The 17,909-nt window shown below is 46.5% G+C and overlaps 1 protein-coding gene across 7 annotated transcripts in view; it reads left to right on the forward strand.

The window, feature by feature from the left end:
* BTRC (beta-transducin repeat containing E3 ubiquitin protein ligase) overlaps positions 1-17,909 on the forward strand; it is a 207,816-nt gene that overhangs the window by 183,611 nt on the left and 6,296 nt on the right. For all 7 annotated transcript variants that reach the window (XM_042456505.1, XM_042456509.1, XM_042456506.1 and 4 more), the window contains one exon: positions 10,024-10,102. In XM_042456505.1, coding sequence (XP_042312439.1) covers positions 10,024-10,102 — 79 coding nt within the window. The remainder of the gene's footprint in view (positions 1-10,023; positions 10,103-17,909) is intronic.

A 17,909-nucleotide genomic window follows, 5' to 3' on the forward strand; every position in this document is an offset into this window, starting at 1 on the left:
AGGCCTGAAAGACAAAGCCCTCCTCCAACCACCATCTTGAGGGGGAGAGAGGCCTTGCAATTTTTTGTATTGTTTTGCAATTTTACTGTACACCGCTATGATCATTGTGGAATAGCGGTCTATAAATAAATATTATTATTGTTGTTGTTGTTGTTGTTATTATTATTATTATCATCATCATCATCATCCTGGAGGGAAGTGACCAGTGGAGTCCCACAGGGCTTTGTCCTGGGCCCAGTGCTATTCAACATCTTTATCAATGACCTAGATGACAGAATTGGGAGTATACTTATCAAATTTGCAGATGACACCAAATTAGGAGGAATAGCTAATTCTCCAGAGGACAGGATCAACATTCAAAATGATCTGAATAGACTAGAAAGCTGGGCCAAAGCTAACAAAATAAAATTCAACACAGAGAAATGTAAGGTACTGCACTTAGGGCAGAAAAATGAAATGCACAGATATAGGATGGGGGACAGCTGGCTGAATGAAACTACATGGGAAAGGGATCTGGGAGTCCAAGTAGACCACAAGTTGAACATGAGTCAACAGTGCGATGCGGCAGCTAAAAAGGCCAATGCAATTTTAGGCTGCATCAATTAAAGTATAGTGTCTAGATCAAGAGAAGTATTAGTGCCACTGTATTCTGTTCTGGTCAGCCCCCACCTGGAATATTGTGTCCTGTTCTGGGCACCACAATTCAAAAAGGACATTGAGAAACTGGAGCGTGTCCAGAGGAGGGCGACTAAAATGGTGAAAGGTCTGGAAACCTTGCCCTATGAGGAACGACTCAGGGAGCTGGGGATGTTTAGCCTGGAGAAGAGAAGGTAAAGAGGTGATATGATAGCCCTGTTTAAATATTTGAAAGGATGTCAAATTGAGGAGGGAGCAAGCTTGTTTTCTGCTGCTCCAGAGAACAGGACCCGGAACAATGGATGCAAGCTACAGGAAAAGAGATTCCACCTCAACATTAGGAAGAACTTCCTGACAGTAAGGGCTGTTCGACAGTGGAACACACTCCCTCGGAGTGTAGTGGAGTCTCCTTCTTTGGAGGTCTTTAAGCAGAGGCTAGATTGCCATCTGCTGGGGATGCTTTGATTTGGATTTCCTGCATGTCAGGGGGTTGGACTGGATGGCCCGTGCAGTCTCTTCCAACTCTATGATTCTATGATATATCTTTACACTTTAGGATCTTGTACAGTCCTTTCATAGCTGCCCTTCCTATTCCTAGTCTTTTTCTGATTTCTTGACTGCCGTCTTTGTTCTGATCAATATTTGATCCAAGGTATGGGAAATCTTTAACTATTTCAATTTTGTCATTGCCTAGGTTGAATTTATATTGATCCTCTGTGGTCGTTATTTTTGTTTTCATGTTCAGCAGTGGGCCTGCCTTTACACTTTCTTCCTTAGTAATTGTTCCCAGTCCATGATGTTTTCCGCTAGTAGTTGTGGAAACAATGGAATTGAAAAGGCCAAAAGCAAAAGACAATGTTTATCTATACAGTCGCACCTCCTTTTTCATGGGGGATACGTTCTGGACCCTCCCTGCAAAAATGAAAAAAATGTGCATATTCAAGCCCTATTGGCTTGAATGGAGTGTGCCTGCTTGCAGGAGCATGCAAGCAGGTACACATTCCATTTTTAACTCCCTTTGTTTGCCCCCCACAGATAATCGAGGGGCGCGTATCCCATCTGTGAGAATGGAGGGAGGACTGTAATTGTTTAAAAGGTAACAAAACAAAGTATATAACAAAAGTTTCCAAAACCAATATATACAAAAGATACAAAATGAACCATAGTTATAATGGCAAACAGAATAACACAAAATATCAAATACAGTGGTACCCCGGGATACGAATGCGCCGGGTTACGAATTTTTCGGGATACGAAAAAATCCCATAGGGATTTATTGCTTCGGCTTACGAAGGTTTCTTCGGGTTACGAAAAAACCGCGGCGCTATTTTCCGCCACCGGAGGGCAGCAGAGAGCTATTTTTCCATTAGCGCCTATGGGAATTCGGCTTACGAAGGTATTTCGGCTTACGAAATTAACCGCGGAACGAATTAATTTCGTAACCCGGGGTACCACTGTACATCAAATAATATAAACCACATTAAAACAAGTAACGTAAAAGAGGCTAAGAGAAAAGAGGGAGTGAAATTATTATTATTATTATTATTAAACTTTATTTCTATAGCGCTGTAATTATACACAGCGCTGTACAAAGTCGGTAAAATAGGAGTAAATAAAAGCCTGCCCAAGGCGTACATTCTAAGATAATAACAATTAAAAGAGGAATAGATAAAATTACCATATAGAAAAGAAAAAACATTAAAAACATCAAATATCAAACAAATCACATCACATCAAATATTGTCAGATGACAATCACAAATTCCCTGAGAACGCTTCCCTAAACAATATGGTTTTCAGCTCAGCCTTAAAGCTGGTTAGGGAAGTGATGAGCCGTGCATGCCAAGGAAGAAGGTTCCAGGAATGAGGGGCAGCAAGAGAGAAGGGACGAATCCGGGACGGGGCAGAGAAGCTCCTGGGTTGAGAGAGGAGACTTTGGCTACCAGAGCGGAGAGTGCGAGTAGGGATGTAGGGAGAGAGAAGATCAGTTAAATAAAGAGGGGCCAGCCCATGCAGGGCTTTAAAGGTGAGTAGCAGAAGTTTGTACCTGATGCGGAAAGGAAAAGGGAGCCAGTGCACAAACTAAAACTAGCTTTCTGAAGGCTCAACAGCTGATTAGGGCAATACACAGATGAAAAACGTCTGTATCTCAGTAGCTCACCATTAACCCTATAATGGTCATTAACCCTATAATGACTCAAGTTGTAGATCTTGTTTCTATTCCAACACCCCTTCTCAAGATCTATCAACTCTGTCATTATAGCTAGTAACATTAACCAAAATTAGAGATATTCAACATTTCATGAAAAAACATAAATTTCTGTGACATCAAAAGTTTAGTTAAAAAGTCTGCTATGATTTCATCAGTAGGATAATATTCAATATCAATCATTTTCTTTTGATATAAATCTCCTACTAGTTAAGAATTTTAATCCAATAGTTCTACTTCTGGCTTTAGTGCTTTCTCCTTTACATACTGTGGTACAAGCTTGATTACCTGTATGTTACAAACGTACAGGTTCACAAATACCAAAGTCCTTTAATATATGAAAAATCCATTCCAATTCATTAAATGCACTTGCTGCTGATATTCATTCCGCTTCTGTTGATGATTGAGCCACAATAGTTTGTCTTCTACTGGTCCAATCAATCAGGTTGTTGCCATAGAAAAACAAATATCCACTAGTTGATTTATAGTCCGTTGACTCTTCTCCCCAGCTACCATCCATATATTCAACCAGTCGAGGATTTTCACAAGATGATAATTTTAATTTTAAATCTTCTGTTCCTCTCAAATACGTTGCTAGTCTATAGCTTACCAGTCATGAAGATTTGGTGAACTTGTTTTTCTACTCAAAATATTAACAGCTACTGCAATATCAGGTCTTGTGGTTTTACTCAAAGTCGTTTACCTTTAGCTTCTTGATATTCACCATGATCTTAGATCATATATCTAAGATTGTTGATGTTTCTTCCTCCTATCTTCATTCCTCCTCCGATTCCAAACCTGCTGTTCGTATGATATTTTCTACTTACAAGTTGAACAAATAAGGTGATAGAATGCACCCTTGCCTGACTGTTTTGCCAACTTGGAAAGATTATGTTTCTCCATATTCTGTTCTAACAGCAGCCTCTTGTCCTATGTACATATTCCTCATTAGGACTCTCAAAAGTAGTGGCACTCTCATTTCAAGAGCATTCCATAGCTTTTCATGATCTAGCCAATCAAAGGCTTTGCTATATATAGTACATGCTGATTTTCTTTTGGAATTCTTTGATGTGCTCCATCATATGTTTACAGTGTGGTCTCTGGAGCCTCTGTATTTTCTGATCCCCATTTGCACCTCTGACATTTCTCTCCATATATGATTAGAGTCTATGTAACAGAATTTTAAGCATAATTTTGTTTGCGTGGGAATTAATGCTATGACCCTATAGTTTCTGCAGTCTTTTGCGGATAGGGATGTATACTGAATGTTTCCAGTCTGTTGGCCACCACCTTTTTCATATTTGTTGACATATTTTAGTTAACATTGGAGTTGATACCCTCTGTGTGGATTGTAGCAGTTCAACTGAAATATTATCTGTTCCTGATGATTTATTCTTCCCAGTTTCTCTTATTGCAGCTTCTACTTTGCTTTCTAGAATTTTGAGATCATCTTTATATGATTCTTCATTCATTTTTTATATATTCCTATAGTTCTCATTATTTGTCTTGCTGTAAGCTGTGTGTACATTCCATATTTCCTCTTTCATACCATGTATTATTTTTAGTGTCATGTCAACAGTGCTTATGTGAAGGATCAAATTACTGTTTACAAATTCAGCGAACTAATTCTTCTTCATCTATAATGGTCTGCTTTCTTTGCTTTTTCATTCTAGCAGAATGGTGCTTTTTGTAATGCACTATAAGCTGTATTGTCATCTTAAACATGTGTATTTCTTAGAATACCGTCTATGCTTAGACTGCAATATCCAGAACAGAAATCTGACCACTGAATGCTTTGAAAAGCTTGGAAGGTTACTCTTCAGCGAAGTTTTCCAGACAGACCTTTCCAGGGCAGATGTGTCTAGACAGTTCTTTCTAGGTCATGTCTCTCCTCTGATCCCAGAACTTTGGTTCTTATTTTTTGGTTTATTTTTGTTTTTGTTTTTTACTTAGCCCTGAGCTTTCATGTTCATCTGATGCTCACTTCTGGAAATGATTGTGAAATCCTAGTTCAGCTTTATTACATAGCCTCCACCCAAAAACAGCTATTTCATTAAGGGTTGGATACAATCATTATTGTTGCTATTGTTGTTGTTATTTATATAGCAACTTCAGTGTACACAAAGCTTTACAAGTAAAAGAACAACAACAAAACAGCCAGCCATTCCAAAGGTGTGCAATCTAAAATATGCATGTTCACACACATACAGGGGAAGGACAGAGTAATGCAATTTAAAACTATACAATACAATTATAAAACAGACTATTCATATATAATATAAAAATATTATAAGTGACAAATACATATTAGAATATACAAGAAAATAAAACCATATTAAACCCCAACAGTAGATGAAAGACCCTACCTCCATGCCAACTGCCACTGCTATGGCCTTAGAGGGAGAGAAGAACAGGCAGTATCTGCCAAATATAATCCTCTCCCCACTGCCTTTTCCTTTTCCTTATGTTTTGTGTCTTATTTAGATTGTAAGCCTGAGGGCAGGGAGCTGACAAATTAATACTCTAAATAAATAAACAAGCAAACAAACAAACAAACAAACTAAAACTCCAAAAGGATCAGAAAACAAAAAAGTTTCTATTGGGATTTAAAAACAATCAGGGAAGACGTAGTCTGCAAATGTCCAAGAAGGCAATTCCAGAGGTATGGAGCAACAACTGAGAAAGGACAAAGCCCAGCAAAGAAAGAAGAAATCCTTCAATGAATGAGAAACACTGAGTTCCTAGTAAACAGATCCCAAACAGAATGCTGTGCTATAATCTCACTTTGTAGTCTCTGTGAATCATACAAATGGGCTGTACTGCGCCTGCGCAGTGCTGCTCGGAAAACTTCAAGAATCACTGGGCAAAGTTAACTTTGCAACTTTTTGGCTGTAGCTCCGCCCATCCTTTATAAGTCCCCTGCGTTCCCGCTCTTTCCCCAGTTCCTTCTTTCCGCCACATTAGCTGCTTTAGGAACTTAGCTTCTGCTAAATCCGCTTGTTTCACTGCACGTTTTGACCTTTGGACTGATTTTGACCATTCTTGATCTGACACCCACCCCTCTCACCCGTGTGTATTGTTGACCATTCACCGTGTTTTTGACTCTTCATTGGATTTCGATTCGGCTACGATGTCTCCAGCTCCATTCAAGAAATGTGATGTCTGCAGTGGTAAGATCCCTGGGCAAGATCCCCACTCTTCTTGCCTCCTTTGTCTTGGTGAAGGGCACATTCCCAAGACTTGTGCCCTCTGCAAGTCGCTGTCCCTGCAAGCCAGAAAGAACTGAGATTCCCGCCTGAAAGCCGCCTTGTATCAACAGGCTCTCTTGCCTCCATCAGCCTCCCGCTCTGCTTCTGCACTTGCTGCATCAGAGTCAGTTTCTACAGCGGTTGCTTCTGTGGCCCAGAGCTCTTACACCGAGCCAAGTGCCACTGTCCTGGACAGGGACCCTGGCTCTGAAGGAGCGCCTCACTCAAAGTCCAAGTCGAAGTCCAAGAAGGACAAGACTAAGCATAAGGATTTGGGCTCCAAAAAGCTTTCAGCCCATGAGAAGGATTTGAGCTCCCTAAAGGATACAAGCTCCAAATCCTCTAAGGAGAGACCATTGGATTCAGGAGAAGGCTCTCCACATGGTTCTTCCCATTCAAAAAAGTCCCATACCAAGACCCCTGAGGGCACCTGGTTGGCCTCCAAGGAACAGGCATCTTTGGTATCCAGACAGGATCCGTCGACACCACTCACATCCGAAGCTCAGACCCAACACACTCCAGCTTCAGCTTTGGTCTTGTCTCCACCGGCCACGTTGGCTTTTCACCAGATTTTGGCGGAAGATGTGGAGGCCGCCATTCTGCATGTGAGGTTTCCGAGCTGTAGGGGCTTCTCTCGATCGTTGTTCCCCAACACTGGTTCCTCAGGTCCATGTTCACCAGGTGCAGATCCATCAGCCTCCTCATTTCTCGCACCATGACAACTCTGGTTATTTTTACAATAGTGAAAATGACAGATACTATGTCTCCGTTAGTCGCGAGACTGTCCATCATCGCTTTGGTTAGGAAGCCACTTTTCCACCAATGCCAAAACCCGTTGCTCCACCAATGCCGAAAATCACTCCTCTACCAATGGTCTTGGTGCCCTCTTCAGCCTCAGTACCGAGGTCCCATCCTTCAGTGGCTGCTGCTACCCAGACGCAACCTTCTTCTTCCCATGCCGTAGTGGCCTCTGATGTTTCCAACTCGGACCATGAGGGATCCCAGCATCACTATCCTCATGCGGTGCACACTGATTCGGGCTCTTCAGATGAGGCCGCCCAACATTCTCCTCAGGAGCTGTACCAGCCCAGTGCCTCTTCTCCAACTGATGATGTCTGTACCTTAGCGGAGCACATCATCAAAATGGGCAATGCTTTGGATCTCCAGATTACCCACACCAAAGATGGCACCGCCGACCCCATTGAGAGACGGGTCCAAGGCAAAGCCCCCACACCAGCATCCATCCCATTGCTGCCTTTGCTAGAGAGGATAGCTAAGCACTCGTGGGACGCACCGGCGTCTGTGGCGCCTACTACCAGGAAGATTGAGTCTCTGTACAGGATCTCTCCTTCCCAATCAGCTTGGCTGTTTGTGCAACCGAAACAGAATTTGGCTATCGTCGAGGGGTCTCAGCAGTCCTTTACCCCAAAGACCTCCATGTCACCTGCTGACCAAGAGGCGAAAAAGATTGATGGCCTAGCCTAGAAGGCTTATGCATCCTCGGTCCTTGGCCTCAAGGTTGCCAATTACAATGCTTGTATGGGTGTGTACGTACAGTGCTTAATGGAGCGGATCTCTCCCATCATCCCGGATGTCCCAGATGAATGTCAAGGCATCCTGACTGAAATCAGGGATGAGGCCCATTTGATCGCTAGCTGGTTGATCACCTCAGCCCAACACTTCACAGATTGTTCTGCAAAGTCCCTGGCTGCAGCCATAGCCTTGAGGAGACATGGGTGGCTTCGATCATCGGACTTGAACCCAAACACAAAGGCCACCATCAAAGACATGCCCTTCGACAACGCGAGCCTGTTCAACTGAGAGACTGATGAGCGCTTGAACTTCAAGTACCGTATGATGGCAGCGGCCAAGAAACACAGTATGTCCACGCATTCTCAGTCCTCTTCTTGGAAATGCTTTGGAGGCCAGCAGCAATGGTATGGTCAGGGCCAGCGGTCCTTCCAACAAGACTGTCCATATCAGCAACAGGAGCACCAGAGGCACAGCTACCCATCTCAGTCCTCTTCTTCGTCTGGCCGCCACCAGCCCCCTGCTTGGTACCGCAAAAATTATCGCAAACAGGATACTGACCAGGGCAAGAAGAGATCCTGAAGGGTTGTCTCTTCCAACTCCTCCTTTCTTGATATTTTGAGGCCCTTTGCCAACACCTGGGCCACTGTGACTTCCGACTCTTGGGTCCTTGACATCGTCTGTAGGGGTTATGCCCTCGAGTTCGAAGAGCTCCCGCCAACTGGAGCTGTTGTTTCCACCACCACCACCCCCCCGACACCCTTCTCGACGAAGTATGCTCTCTTTTATCAAAGGGCGCAGTCTCACCCATTGATCCTTCTCAAGCTCCCAGGTGTTTCTTCTCCAGATACTTTACAGTTCCCCAAGACCAATGGTGGCATTAGACCAATATTAGACTTGAGACTCCTCAACTCCTGTTTGGTCTACCATCAATTCCGCATGGTAACCCTTGCCTCTATTCTACCCCTGTTGCACCAGGGCCTGTGGTTCGATCGACCTGAAGGATGTGTACTTCCACATGGGGATTTGAGAGAGCCACCGGAGGTTCCTGTCCTTTGCCGTCAGTCCCGACATGTACCAATACAGTATCCTTTCCTTCGGCCTCTCCACAGCTCCAAGAGTCTTTACCAAGTGCATGGCTCCAGTGGTGGCATACCTTCACCAGTGAGGCTCCAGAGTCTTCCCATACTTGGACGACTGGCTCCTTGCGGCCCCCTCCGTGGACGAGCTATGGAGAGACATCGACTTTGCCCTGTTGCTCCTCGTATCCCTTGGGCTCGTGGTGAACTTGGAGAAGTCACATCTTACTCGTGTCAAACAGATCAGATTCATCGGCACCATCCTCAATTCCAAAGACTGTGTTACCTATCTCCCTCAGGACCGTTTCCAGGCTCTTTGCGCTGCAGTCAGGACTTGTCTCATCCACAGACGAGTGACGACCAAGGATGTCCAGATAGCCCTGGGACACATGGCCTCCACTACATTCTTGACTCCGTGGGCAAGACTACGGTTTCAGCCCCTCCAGTCATGGTTCCTGTTGGCCTTCGACGCGATGATGGACTCCACCTCCAGGTGGCTCATTTTGGAATGAGAAGAAGGACACAAAATGGGTCTTACTAGGGAATCCCTTATTTGTTACATTCAAAGCCAATCTTTATGACTCTAATGAACTGAGAGGCGGTGACTTAGCAATGTCTATCCAGTGAGCATTACGGCTAAACCGAGATTTTAATCTAGATTTTCCCACATCCAAGCATTGGTGGTGCAGCCCTGGATTTATAGCTAGAGCCCTTGTTGATGACGGATGACACAAGAATAATATATTTGAATTGCAGAAGTGTGATGTTGCTTGTTATTCTTTCTAAATGTTGCAACATAGTACATTAAGGAGTGTGGTTTGATGGAAGCTCTTCTGACTTTGTAGAATCACAAGCAAGAGTATCTTCTCTTCCCATCTGCATAGACAGAAGCCAGAGTATCTTTCTAGAAAGAAACTGATTGGGACCACTGCATGTAGAATCAGACATTTAAGATTCTCATGTCAGAGAAGGAGTGGGTTTGGTAGCACCACCCCATGTTTTCCCTCACATATTTTTGTCATCTGTCTCTGTTGCAGTACAGTGCACCTTTTTATCTATCATTGTTTGTGTTCCTATTGAGATCACTTGTTATATTAACCTTATAGATCCTTTAAGATCAGCCCAGCACCCAGCTTAACCCAAGAGAACCAAGCAATAAAAACAAGCAAGTGTTTATTCCCTCCCTCCAATGCCTCCACACACACACACATTTTATTTATCATCTAATCTTTGTATAATGGGTAATTTACTTTAATTTCATCTAGTGCTTATGTTTTCTCTTTATTTGAACTCTGGTTCTTTGTGCTCTTCCTTCCTATTAGGAAAATTAAAGTGTGGGATTTGGTGGCGGCTCTGGATCCTCGTGCCCCTGCCGGAACTCTGTGCCTGCGTACTCTTGTGGTAAGAGCTTTCAGTTGATTGAGAACAGGAGGGAAAACTTTCTTCAAAATTAATGTGTAAGGAAGTCTCATCTGGTTTGATAAGAAGCAGTACAGTATGTACATCCTCATTCATTCCAACTATTATTATTATTATTATTATTATTATTATTATTATTATTATTATTATTAACCTTTATTTATAAAGCACTGTAAATGTACACAGCGCTGTACATACAATCTTTTTAATTAGACGGTTCCCTGCCTTCAGGCTTACAATCTAAAAAGACATGACATAAAAGGAGAAGGGAAAGGTGGTGGGGCTGTAGGCTAATACATATAAAGTACGTAGCAATACAGGAAATGGTTCGATAAAGCAGGGAACCAAAAGAACATCAAATAGCAAGCAACAATTATGCAATGCCTGGGAACGCTTCTCTGAACAGGATGGTCTTCAACTCTGTTTTGAAGCTAGTTAAAGAAGTAATGGCCCTTGCTCACGGGGGAAGAAGGTTCCAGGAGTGAGGGGCAGCGAGTGAAAAGGGGCGAATCCGAGATGGGGCAGAGGAAATCCTGGGCTGGGACAGTAGACCTTGACTACCAGAACAGAGGGCCCTGCTGGGAAGGTGAGGAGAAAGAAGGTCTGATAAGTAAGGAGGGGCCAGTCCATGGAGGGCTTTAAACGTCGACAGCAGGAGCTTATGCTGGATACGGAAAAGGAGGGGGAGCCAGTGAAGGGATGCCAACACAGGAGAGATGTGGTCAGAGCGGTGGGCGGATGTGATAATGCATGCAGCTGAATGCTGGACAGAAATTAAAGGACGGAGGTGAGAAAGAGGAAGCCCAGGCAGGAGGACGTTACAGTAATCAAGTCGTGAGATCACTAGGGCATGGACCAGGATCTTGGCAGTAGAGGCGGAGAGATATGGTCGGATTTTAGCAATATTGTACAAAAAGAATCTACAAGCTTTGGCTGTGGTCTGGATCTGAGGGATACATGACAGAGAAGAATCAAAGATAAAACCAAGACTGTGGGCTTGCTGGACTGGTTGAATAGAAACGTTGTCCACAGAGACAGAAAAGGAGTATTGAAGGGTGGGCTTAGGAGGAAAGACAAGAAGATCCGTCTTGGAGCTTCATTACAATTTGGGACCGGAGATCAAAACAAATAAGTTGATATTAATAATGCTGCATTATATTCTTGTTGTTTTCCCATTTAAAGCAGCCCTGAAAGTACTCCCTCTGCCCAATAATGTGATTTTGAGACCATTTTCTGAACAGTAGACAATCAAGAGGCAGAAAGGAGGAGCAGGGATGGCTTGTTGGTTTGTTTTCACCTTTCTTCACACTATCCTGACCAGTTCAGGATGCAAGATGGCTTACAATAGAATTTTTCAAATAGTTTAAAATTTCACAAAATGCAAAAGTTAAAAAGTGATTAAACTACAAAAAAAATCTTTAACAACATAAACCATAAAAACAGGAGATCACAATAAAAAAATAACAATTAGAGTATGAAGTACATTATACAAGACTAAACAGTCTGTCCTGAAAGGCCTGTCAAAACAGGAAGGTCTTCATTTTTTTGTGCAAAAGGAGTAGATAGAGAGGATACCAGTCTAACCACTCTGGGAAGGAAGTTTCAGAGCTTGGGGACAGCCACTGAAAAGGCCCTCTCCCATATTCCCACCAGATGTCCCTGTGAGGGTGGTGGGACAGAGAGAATTGCCTCCACAGTAGATCTCAAGACACAAACAGGTTCATAAGGTAGAATATGCTTATTCAAATAGCCTGGACCTGAGTTGTGTACAGTTTTAGCGATCAAAACAGAATTTAGAATTGTGCTGGAAAGCAGACTGACAGCCAGTGGAGCTGTTGCAACAAGGCAGTTGTGTGCTTCTTGTAGCCAGGCCCAGTTATCAATCCTGCTGAAGCTCGTTAAACCAGCTGAAATTTCTGAATACTCTTCAGAGGCATTCCCCCCACCCCCATAGAACACGTTAATGTAATCCAGCCAGAATGTGACTAAGCCACATATCACTATGGTCAAATTAGATATTTCAAAAATGGGGGTCATGTGGTTCATAAACCTTAACTGTGCAACTGGCCACCACCAACTAGGTTTACATGTGCTGGCTCTAATCACTCCAAGAATTTTGTCCACATCCTCAGGTTGCACAAATTGAAAAGAATCTATTATTGGTGGCTTAGCGGGGACCAAACTGACATCCATTGGATCTTTATCAATTAAAGCATCCATATTAGAGTGGAGCCGAGCAATTTATCTGAATAATACTGGGCACAGTGGGCTGTTGAATGGGCTGGATTTTCCCCTCCTACATTGTGTGTAAAAGACTTTTGACCACTTGAAATACCTCCACTGGCTGGCTTTTTGCAGATGTAATAGAGACAGAAAAGAAATTTGATTTTGCTGCCTCACAGACTAGGCCTCAGGTAAGCTTTAACCTGTTTAATCAGGCCCAATTCCAAGTTTTCCATCAACAGCCTTCTAGTTGCCTTCTCTCTTGTTTCATCACCACCAACCCCCTAGAAGACTAGGGGGCAGGTTTGGTTCCACTTCATTAGAGGGGACACTCGGGAGCAATCATGTTCATCACCTTGGCCATTTCCTCATTCCAAAGATTAGCCAAGACTTAGACAGAATTGCCTGTGAAGGCTGCAGGAAAACTTCCCAAGGGCCATCAGGAATCCATCCAGATCCATAAGCCGCCCAGAGTTGACCATTTTAATGGATCCTCAACCCCTGCAGATGAGAGTCAGCATGATGTAGTGGTTTGAGCACCGGACTATGACTGGAGATCAGGATTTGATTCCTCACTCAGCTGTGAAAACCCTCTGGGTGTCCTTGGGCAAGTCACATACTCTCAGCCCCAGAAATCCCTGTGATAAGGTTGCCATAAGCCAGAAATGACTTGAAGGCACACAACAACAACCCCTCTGCAAAAGTTCAGTCTCACAAATGTAAACCCTATCAGGTAGTGATGTGCCCCTGACAATGAAACTATAGACAGTTTCTCCACCCCCGGATCACACTCGCCCAACCCACTACAGAAAATGAGAATCAATATGTTCCCAGCAGAATAACTATGAATAGGGCCAGATGCCTCTTGGGACAGACCCATGCCTGTCAAGGCAGACATGAAGTCTTGAACCACTCCCAACAGGGCAGTCTCAGCAGAAGTCCACCAGCACTACAAGCTGAGGGGGATTCCAACACCAACTCAGATACCACCATGTCTAGCTCAAAAAGGGAGACTGTTGAGCAGAGAAGTAAGCAACACACTAACAGAATTGATAATCTGTCCTGGCCACCCAGCTTCAGGTACACACACTCAAACCCAAAAAACTCTGAGATAAGTTAATGATCAAGGGGAAGGAATCTAAACAGACCACTGCAACTCCACTTCCCTGCCTCTGACATCCCACATACTGGTGGACAAAGCCGAGAGAGATTAATCCGTACCCCCACCCCTCACCCAGCAGGTCTTTGGTACATGCCAGATCTTACACTCATTGGAGATATTTGTGAGCTTATCCCCTCAAGGACTTACATACATTTATATATAGTGGCACAGACCAAATTTCTTCCAAATGCACTTTGTGCTGTATAATATTACATTATAATATAATATAATATATAATTTCTTCTTCGTGGTCTCTGCGAATCATACAAATGGGTTTACTGCGCCTGCGCAGTACTGTCGGAAACTTCTGGAATCACTGGGCAAAGTATACTTTGCAACATAAGGCAACTTTTTGGCGGTAACTCCGCCCATCCTTTATAAGGCCCCTGCCTCCCCGCTCTTTCCCCAGTTCCTTCTTTCCTCCGCACTAGCTTCTGTTGGAACTTCGCTCATCGCTCTTCTCCGTTAGAATCACTGGCTATTTGACTTCGGACCGTTCTTGACCATTCTCTTGCTGACCTCCCCCATTGTACTTCGACTTCAGACTGTTCTTGACCATTCTCTTGCTGACCTTCCCCGTTGTACTTCGACCTCGGACTATCTGACTCCGTCTGCTTATTCGGAAAGAGGTCACCTCCGTTCAAAAAGTGCAACGTCTGCGGGGGCAAACTCCCGGTTCAGGACCCGCACTCGTCTTGTTTGCTCTGCTTGGGGAAGGACCACGACATGAAGGCTTGTCAGCTTTGCAAGTCCATGACGTCCCAAGCAAGGAAGAATCGGGAGTCCCGTTTGACCTCGGCGATAGCACAGGGTAAGGTGCAGGGGGAGGTTTCCCGGCCGGCGTCTGCCCCCTCTCCATCGACTGCAGCCTTGGTTTCCAAGCCTCGGGACAGTCCCTCCAGTGCCGTCTCTGCACCTCCGGCTACTGTCAAGCCTGCTTCGGCGGCCCGTGGCCCAAATAAGCCCAGCGCCACCGACAAGCCTGTGCAAGTGGTCCGCAGCCCAGATAGGCCCAGTACCACCGACAAGTCCTCTAAACGCCCCCACAAAAAGTCAGGGTCTGAGGCCACAGCGGCTGCTGCTTCTCCAGAGTGGATAACATCTGCTTCGAGGTCAACTTTGGCCTCTGGGACTGGCCGGGAGTCGTCCATTCCATCCCGCAAGTCGACCGAGCCGGCAAAGAAATCCTCCAAATCCAAGGAGGTTCCCGCCCCGGCCCCCAGCTCGTTGGAACCGGGCGTCGCGGGACCGAGTCGTGCGTCCTCTGCATCCAGGGACAAGACTCCTAAGACAGGGTCTTCGGCACTTGTGGAACTGGAGGACAACCCTTTCTTTCCTCCTGAAACCCCCAAAGCCCCCAAGAGGAAATCTAAGATTCCTGAGTCTACTCCGGTGGCTCCTAAAAAGAAGTCCCATGAGGACGCCCCCAAGAATCCTACCTCTTCGGGAAAGCTTTCCAAGCCTTCAGGTCACCCGTCGGGCTCCAAACATCAATCTCCGGACCGAGTGAACAGGGCGCCGGTAGCTGCATCCCGGGCTCCATCTTCTGCTTCCCGGGTTCAAGAGGAGGACAGCGAACATGTCTCACCACGAAGGGTGGATAGTGTGGCGACCCCAAGCCTCTCTGGACTCGCCACTATTCCAGTGGAGGACTCGGAGGATGAGGGCTCCATTTCGAGAGGGCAACGTTCCCCCACCCCGATGCCTCACCCGTCGTCCACACGTGCTTTGGAGGTCGAACCCGAGGACCCTGAGGTGTTCTACGATTCAGAGGTGGATAGATATTATATGGCGGTCCCTAGGGAGACAGCTCTGCGCAAATTCGAGGAGGGGCGCCGTCGTCAAGTTCCCAAAGGGAAGTTCTCTGCTGTGCTGCCTGAGCCAGGAAGGCCAGAGTCAACTAAAGTGACTGGGAGACACTCAGAACCGAGACCCCAGACTGCTCAGGACCCGGTCAGGGTAGAGGAGCTGAGGATTCAGTCCGACACTGAGTCAGACCTCGAGCTGGTGCCGTCCTCAGCCTGCCAGTCCGATGATGAACTGTCCCCTCAGGACATGCATCGCCCAGAGCCGGCCTCTCCTACGGATGATCTTCGGTCGTTTGGCGAGCATGTCATTAAGATGTCCAGGGCTCTGGACATTGAGCTTGCTTATCCAGAGGAGTCGGCTCGGGACCCAGTCGAGCGGCGGGTCCACGGTTGGGTCCCAACGCCTCCATCCATCCCTCTCTTGCCGTCCCTGGAGACGATCATCAAGCGGTCTTGGGAGAACCCTGCGTCTCTGGTCGGGACTTCGCGCAAGGTGGAATCTCTTTACCGCGTCTCCCCTGCGAGCTGCGCCTGGCTGTCAACGCATCCGAGACAGAATTCTGCCATCGTGGAGGGTGCTCAGGTCGCTTCCACGCACAAACAGGCTACCTCCCCCGTAGATCGGGAAGCCCGCAAGATAGATGGTTTGGCCAAGAAGGCTTATTCCGCAACGTCTCTTGCCGTTAAGGCCGTGAATTACATGGCCTGTATGGGCACATATGTACAGTCGCTCATGGAAGAAGTCTCACCGCTTATCCCTGACGACACGCAGAGGAAGCTCGTCGAGATAAGAGATGAGCCGCACTCCATTGGGGGCTGGCTTATTACGGCATCCCGGAACGTCACTGACTGCGCAGGAAGGGCCATGTCAGCATCGATGGCCCTCTGCCGCCATGCCTGGCTTCGTGGGTCGGATCTCAATCCGGGAGTTAAGGCAGCTATCGAGGAGATGCCCCTCGATGGCTCTGGCCTGTTCCATGCGGACACGGATGATCGACTCAACCGTAAATTTAAGATGAAGGCGGCTGCCAAAAAACACGGCATGTCTTCCTCCTCGTCGGCTCCGTTCCGAAAGAAGCAGCGCCCCTGGCAGCCTCAAGGTCATTCCTTTAGACCTTCCGGGCAGGATCGCCAATATCAGCAACAAGGGTCCCAGCGTTCCAGGTACCCTTCACAGTCTTCCTCCTCTTCTGGCAGGCGAGGCGGTCCTCCCCGCTATCAGAAACCCCGCAGGCAGGATAATGACCAAGCCAAGAAAAGGCCCTGAAGTGTGCCTGCGCACTTCGTCCCCGCTCCATTTTTTCTAAACATTCTGCAGCCCTTCATTAACACCTGGGGTTCCATCACAACAGACTCTTGGGCACTTAACATCGTCCGTAGGGGTTATGCCCTTGAATTCGAATGTCTCCCCCCCCAAGGGGAAATTTCTTTCAACCCTACCCTCGGACACCCTTCTCGACGAAGTGCGCTCTCTGGTAGCTAAAGGGGTCATCTTTTCAGTCCAGCGGGACGACTTGGAGGGAGCCTTCTTTTCAAGATATTTTACTGTTCCAAAGCCGGATGGCGGGATCAGACCCATTTTAGACCTCAGGGACTTAAACTCCTTCCTCCGTTATCGTCGGTTCCGGATGGTAACCTTATCTTCTATTCTGCCTCTCCTTCACCAGGGACTCTGGTTCGCCACGATCGACCTCAAGGATGCCTACTTCCACATAGGAATCCGGGAGTCCCACAGGAGATTCCTCACCTTCGCCGTCGGCTCCAACGCCTATCACTACAACGTCCTCCCTTTCAGTTTGGCCACGGCTCCAAGAGTTTTCACAAAGTGCATGGCACCGGTCATAGCTTACCTCCACCAAAGGGGCTACAGAGTGTTTCCATACCTGGACGACTGGCTCCTAGCTGCTGACTCGGAAGCCGACCTCCTGGGTGCCATCGACTTCTCGCTGACACTGCTCAAGTCCCTGGGACTGAAAGTGAATTTGGAAAAATCCCACCTGAACCCCTCCAGACAAGTGCGTTTCATCAGGGCAGTCCTCGACTCCGACACGTGCATCGCATACCTTCCTCGGGACCGTTTCCAGGCACTGGAGTCCTCAATAAGGCCGCTCTTGACCCACAGACGGGTCAGAGCCAGGGACATCCAGGTGGCTTTAGGCCACATGGCCTCTACCACTTTTGTGACACCATGGGCAAGGCTTCGGCTTCGGCCGCTCCAAAGATGGTTCCTCTCGGTCTTCAACCCAGCATCAGACTCTCCGCTCAGATGGCTCACGATCCCAAGGCCCGTCGCATCCTCCCTCAGGTGGTGGCAAGGATCCCGAAACGTCTGTGCCGGCTTACCTTTCTGCCCACCTCAACTGCAACTAACCTTGACGACGGATGCGTCCCTGGAAGGCTGGGGAGCTCATCTTCTCGACCTCAGCATAAGAGGGAAGTGGTCCCTGGACGAGAGGTCTCTCCACATCAACGCGCTGGAGATGCTGGCAGTAGAGAAAGCCTTGAGATCCTTCGAAGAGACTGTGACCGGCAAGGTGGTCCTTCTCAGAACGGACAACACGACGGTGCTCTACTACCTCAACAAGCAAGGGGGCAC

This window comes from Sceloporus undulatus, chromosome 3, assembly GCF_019175285.1.
Source record: "Sceloporus undulatus isolate JIND9_A2432 ecotype Alabama chromosome 3, SceUnd_v1.1, whole genome shotgun sequence".
NCBI lineage: Eukaryota > Metazoa > Chordata > Lepidosauria > Squamata > Phrynosomatidae > Sceloporus > Sceloporus undulatus.